Raw genomic sequence first — 6,000 nt, forward strand, 5'->3', positions numbered from 1 at the left:
CACATAGCAAACTTACACACTGCTGCAAGTCTCAGCTTTAAACAAAAAGAGGCAAGAAAACATTTACAATTGCCTTCACAGAAATTTACAGATAGGAAATCTTAAAAAAAAAAAAAAAAAAAAACTTAGGAAAAAAGAGACTCCCCCCAAAATATTTCAAATCTGGCTCTTCATGGGGATAGAGTAGTAAAGGGGAAGGGTAGGCTTACAAAGAACTCACTTCTATTACGATGAAAACATCATAAAATAAAACAATCATCTAGCCCACACTTCCCTACACACAGTATTGACCTAAATACAATAAGCCACCAATTTTTTCAGAAAATCTACAGAAACAGTCACTGCAGTGGATAACCATAATAAGAAATCAAGAAAATAGCTTATCATCTCTGTCCCATCCCACGCTTTGTTTCCATAAGCACTAAAGAGTGATTTCAACCATTTACTGAATCCTTTATGGATGCCTTACATTTACTGTCTCCTCTAATCTTCACATACTGAGGAGCAAAGTTAGAATAAGTAACTTGGTCAAGGTCACAGACAACTACTGAGTGAGAAATTACTCCAACCCAAAGCCTGAGCTCTTAATAGTGTCCACTGCTGCTTATTCATAACACACACACACACACACACACACACACACACACAAATGTCCATAAGCACTACCACTCTCTTGACAAAGATTTCAGAAATGTTTAGATTTGTCTTTCCTAGCTAGTTTACTTTTCTCGTATGTCAACAGATGAAGTGATCTAAACAAACATTTAAGAAAATGTGGTTTTAATAATTAAACAATAGAAAGCCAGACAAGTTAAGTTTTTGTTCAAGACCACAAAGCTGGCTCTGAAAACCAGCACAAAAATTCAACCTTGACACCCAGGAGTCAAGGTTTACACTAAAAGTCCTTCCAACCACGGGTCATATACCAATCTACCCTGAAACCACAATCCACCCTCCATACAAACATTGAAATTTGCTTTGCCAACCTTAAATGACATTCCTATGTAAGTTACACACACTTTCAACAAATAAAATGCATGTAAGATAATGGCAGACCTAATACTATATAACTCTGATCCTTAATTTTGTTATACAAGCATGAATACACCAACAGTAGTATGTGGTAGTATGACAAGTGCTAGGGTAGGCCATGTGAACAATGTGTTCTGTAAGCACGCAGGAGTTGATTATTGCAGACTGGGTAAAGTATGAGAATTGGGGTTTTAACAAGATGCATTCAGGCGAAAATAAAACTGTAATAGGATTTTAGAAAGTGTTTAAAAAATTAAATTAAAAAAAATGTTCTCATTCTACCAACGATGGATACTAAACACAGGATCAGAAGACCTGAATCTGAGTCTAGAATGTGACGTGTGCAACTGAACCATTTATTAGTCTGTGTCCTCCTCCAGGAAATGTGGGTTCTGACCTGCCTGCCTCTCCAGGATTTAAGAGCCAAATTCTGTGAAACTACCAACTCCTGTGTTTATGTTTTCACTTCTAAGCGACTGCGTGGGTCCTTCCTCTAAAATGTGGCTCACAAAAACCTCACCCTTCAGGATGAAAATATTCCAGTGACATCATTCATATGCTACTTAAGAGAGTATGCTCAACCTCCCAGGGAAATAAATAAATATCCTGTGTGTATGTATGTGTATTCTTTCTTAATTCTTCAAGCCCTGGCGATACTGACCTCTAGTCAATGTTTTTTTTTTTGGGGGGGCGGGTTATTTTCACAACTGTATTTAGAAATTATTACCAGATGCAAGTTTTCTTCTGGAAATTTTCCGTCAGAAATTCCATCCCATTTTATAATATGTGGCCCAACAACCAACTCAAAAAAAGAGAGAAGTAATGCACCTTCTATCTGGTGAATATAATGTAACCCTTCTATTAATTACAATAAAAAAAATATATGAAAAAAAAAAGAGGAGGAGGAGGAGGAAGAGGAAAAAAAAGAAGACTGCCAAGTGGCCATCACCCCATCCCGAGAGCCTAATTAGGCATTAGATATAGACATTGTTTTAGTAAATCCACGCGTGCAGATGCGCCTTGTATACAAACAATGATACTCCGTGTGCCTTAAGTTTCCGTTTTAAAAGACTTGAGGGGCCACTACCAGACTCCCGCCCGGAATTAAAGGACACTCCTTCTGAAGTTGGGGAAGACTGCACCCCTCCTCGCTCAGTTACCGGTCACTCGGGGGGGGGGGTCCTCACCGAGTCCGACCCTAGGTCCTAACGATCTGAACGTGAACGGCCCCGTGGGGAGATGAGCTACATTCAAGTTCCAACGTCCAGAGTCAAAAGACAGGACAGGAGCCCGGAAAGAGACCCACGGGGGAAGGGGAGGAGCGGGCATGGGGGAGGCCAGAGAAGTAAGTCCGCGAGCCACTCGGGGCCCGCCTAACTTCCCGTTTTCTTCCGGTTTACCTTGTACACTTTCCCAAAGGCTCCATCGCCCAGTTCTCCGATGATCTCCCAAAACTCCTCGGGGTTCAGATCCCTCTTCACATGCTCGTACTGCTTCTTCTTCTTCTCGCTCCCCAACTTGAAGATCTTACGGAAATTGAAGAAGGACATTTTTCCTCCCAATACCGAGAGCTTTGGGACTTGAAATACAACAATAACCGGGAGGGGAAACACACACACACAAAAAAAACACCCAAACTAGACACAGCAATGGAAGGTGAAGTTCCTCCTGCCTCGCTCTCGGCCGCGCGGGCCCGGCGCGGGGCGCGGGGCGCGGGGTCCCGCCCGGGCGGCCCCCGGGAGAAGGCGGGGCGGCGACGCGGCTCCGGCCCGCGGGAGCGGGGACCGCGCGGGCGGCCGCTCCCAGCGGGTCCTCGAGCCCCGCCGGCCCTCGCGAGCTGCACCTGCCCCGACGATCGTCCTCACTCGCCCGAGCCCCGGGTCCGGGACCCGGCAGGTCCGGGCAGCCGGGATGGCCGCAGCCGCGGTGACTTTAGGCCCGTGTCAACGGCGAGTCTCCAGGGGCGGCGGCCACTCCGGGCCAGCAAAGCGTCCGGTGCCCGAGAGGCGCACAGTCGAGAGACCGAGCGGCTCTGCGCCGGCCCCGGGGCTCCTCCGCGGCTGTCTGCTCCCGCGGCGCGAGGCCCGCGCGTCCCTTGAGCTCCGGGACGCTGCCTCTGCCGCCGCCGCTGCTGCTGCCGCCTCGCTCGGTCTTTCAGCCCACACAGCCTCGGCCTGGGGCGCGCGCCGACGCCGATCCGCAGCGCGCCCGCGCTCCCCGGCCGCGCGCCCGCCCGGTTACGCGCCCTGCTCGTCGCGCGCTCGCGAGGGCGGGACCTCAGGCCCCGCGCACGCGCGCTGGGTCCGGCTCGCTGAGGGACGGCGGACCCGCACCTGGGCTGGGAGCGTGCGGCCGGCGCTGAAGTTCCCGCATCCCTGACTCGCGTTCGCCGTTCTCTCCCTCCAGCACCTGAATCCTGGTGGGCCCACGACTTGGCGGAGCGGCCCTTAGTAATTTGTGCCAGAGGATCTGGCCTCCGATTCTGGATCTGGGGGGACTTTTTTCCCCTTAGATAGGGTCCCAAGTACGGTGATGAGACCCCGAGGCGGCCCTGAGCTCGGGCTCGGGAGTCCTGTGACCTTGAGTGGGTGACCTCTGAGCCTCACTTCCCTTGCTGTGAAACGAGGAGCCTAAGCCGCTATCTGAAGGCGCCATCGGTGCTTCTGCTGTGGCCGTGAGCACCTGAGACCCACCGAGGTGGATCCGAGTTCTTCAGGGGCCCTTCGGGAAGGATGACCCCGACACGCCCCGCGCCCCCACCGCCGCTCGCCTAGGGCGGCCCTCGGTGACGCCCTGAGCGAAGGCCCTGGCTTCCCCAGCTCTGGAGGCCTGGGCATTAACTGGAATCTGTCAGCTGGCGTGGCATAGAAACGCCAGTATGGCGAATGAATGCGCAGATACCTAGGGCAGGCAAGGCTGTTTATCTGATGTCTAACAACCGCCCCTCAAGTCCCAAGATGTGACAAAAACCCTCTTCCAATAAGAGGCTTACAACAGCTTGCTTTCTCAAGATCCTCCTGTTTGGTTTGGTTTTGCCTTGCTTTGTTGTTTGTTTTTCTGGACAGTTTTATTGAAGGATAAGGAATAGACCATGAACTGTTATGTGTTTAAAGTAGACATTTTTATGTTTTGAGAAAGGCGTATACCCATGAAAAAGGTACTGTCATTTATGGAGAAAGTGAAGGAAGGCACAAAGAAGAAATCACAAAGCACAATACTTGCACCTGCCAAACATAAATTTTATTGCATTTCCAAACAAGAGTTTTGGACCATAAATTAACTTTTTTGTTCTATACAGATTAGGTTATACACTACACATACAGATTTGTATCCAGCATTTTTCAGGTTCTAGTACAAGTCACAATTGTTCTCTTCCACCATGAAATATTAAGTTTATTAAAATTTCTCCACTTTAATTATGACATTTTCCCCATCTAGTTGGTTATTTCTTCAGTATAAATCACAAAAGGTAGATTTGAATCAAAAGGTATATATGTCTATTTCCTTTCTCTTTTTGTTTGGTGAAGTTCTTTTCAAAATAGAGAAGCCTTGGGGCCTGGAGTTTAGCCTAGTTGTAGAGTGCTTGCCTAGCATGCATGAAGACCTGGGTTCAATTCCTTGGTACCACATACATAGAAAAAAGCCAGAAGTGGTGCTGTGGCTCAAGTGGTAGAGCTCTAGCCTTGAGAAAGTCCAAGGACAGTGCTCAGGCCCTGAGTTCATGACTGGCAAAAAAAAAAAAAAAAAAAGAAGCCTTTCTATTTTCATAAATTAAAAAGAGCCATGTATATCCTTGTGAAAAATAATTCAAATTCAGGAATTATAATCTACAAAGATGTCTAAAATTCTCCCCTTCTGCCTTCTCCTCACTCCTGACTGTTAAAAATGTTAAACTTAATTTTTTTCCATTTGTACAGGGGTAAACACACTGTATTAAATATGTAAAGTCTTATCTACATGGTTCTAATAAAAAAAAGGGGGGGCAGGAGTTTGGCCATGGGCTGGAAATGTGGCTCAAGAGGTAAAGTGCCTGCCTAGCAAGCATAAGACCCTGGGTTCAAACCCAAATAACACCATTAAAAAAAACTGACAACTTGAGGCTCATTCCTATAATCCCAGCTGCACAGGAGTCAAAGATTAGGAGGATTTTAGTTCAAGGTCAGCCTAGGTGAAGAGTGAAACTCCACCTCAACCAATAAACTAAGCATGATGGCACACACCTGTCATCGCAATCATGAGGACAGCACATAAAAGAGGTGTTTGGCCAAGAATGGCCTAACAAAAACATGAGACCTATCCAAAAACTAAAGAAGTAAAAATGGTTGGAGGTGTGACTGAAGGAGCAGAGCATTTGCCTAGCAATTGGGAAACTTTGAGTTCTAACTCCATTTGAGGTTGTGACGATTACTATATTCATGACATAGATGGGGTTATAATCCCATGGATGTAAACTTTTCCAAACTTACCAGGTTGGATATGAATAGCTTTGTGTATGTCAATCATACTTTAATAAAGTGGGGTTTTTGGTTTGTTTTTGTTGGTCATGGGACTTGAACTCTGTGCCTGGACGTTGTCCTGAGGTCTTCAAGCTCAAGGCTGCCACCCTTCTGGTTTCTGGTTTTCTAGTGGTTAATTGGAGATAAGAGTTTCATGGATTTTGTGCCTGGGCTGGCTTTGAACCGTGATCCTCAGATCTCAGCCTCTTGAGTACCTAGGATTACAGGTGTGAGCCACCACACCTGGCCAATAAAGTGCTTTTATAATCACTAGCAAAACAGATGAAAGTTTATAGATTCCCTTCTTGAATACTTGTTAAACGTATCATTTCAAATATGATGTAAAAACCAGTGTTAATAAATTATTTAATAAAAAATGAAAGTCCAGGGGCCAGGAGTTTGGCCTAGTGGTAAAGTGCTTGCCTAGCATGCACGAAGACCTGGGTTCAATTCCTCAGTACCACATATATAG

At 46.6% G+C, this 6,000-nt stretch overlaps 1 protein-coding gene across 2 annotated transcripts in view; it reads right to left on the bottom strand.

Moving 5' to 3' along the window:
• The window catches only part of Slk (STE20 like kinase), a 42,701-nt gene extending 39,962 nt beyond the window's left edge, over positions 1-2,739 (bottom strand). The window contains exon 1 of one of the 2 annotated variants that reach the window (XM_090345948.1): positions 2,433-2,739. In XM_090345948.1, coding sequence (XP_090202074.1) covers positions 2,433-2,582 — 150 coding nt within the window. In that variant the 5' untranslated portion in view covers positions 2,583-2,739. The remainder of the gene's footprint in view (positions 1-2,432) is intronic. The other variant, XM_090345949.1, reaches the window with a different exon arrangement.
• Positions 2,740-6,000: the final 3,261 nt, after the last annotated feature.

Source organism: Megascapheus bottae, chromosome 15, assembly GCF_031878675.1.
Source record: "Megascapheus bottae isolate mThoBot1 chromosome 15, mThoBot2.hap1, whole genome shotgun sequence".
NCBI lineage: Eukaryota > Metazoa > Chordata > Mammalia > Rodentia > Geomyidae > Megascapheus > Megascapheus bottae.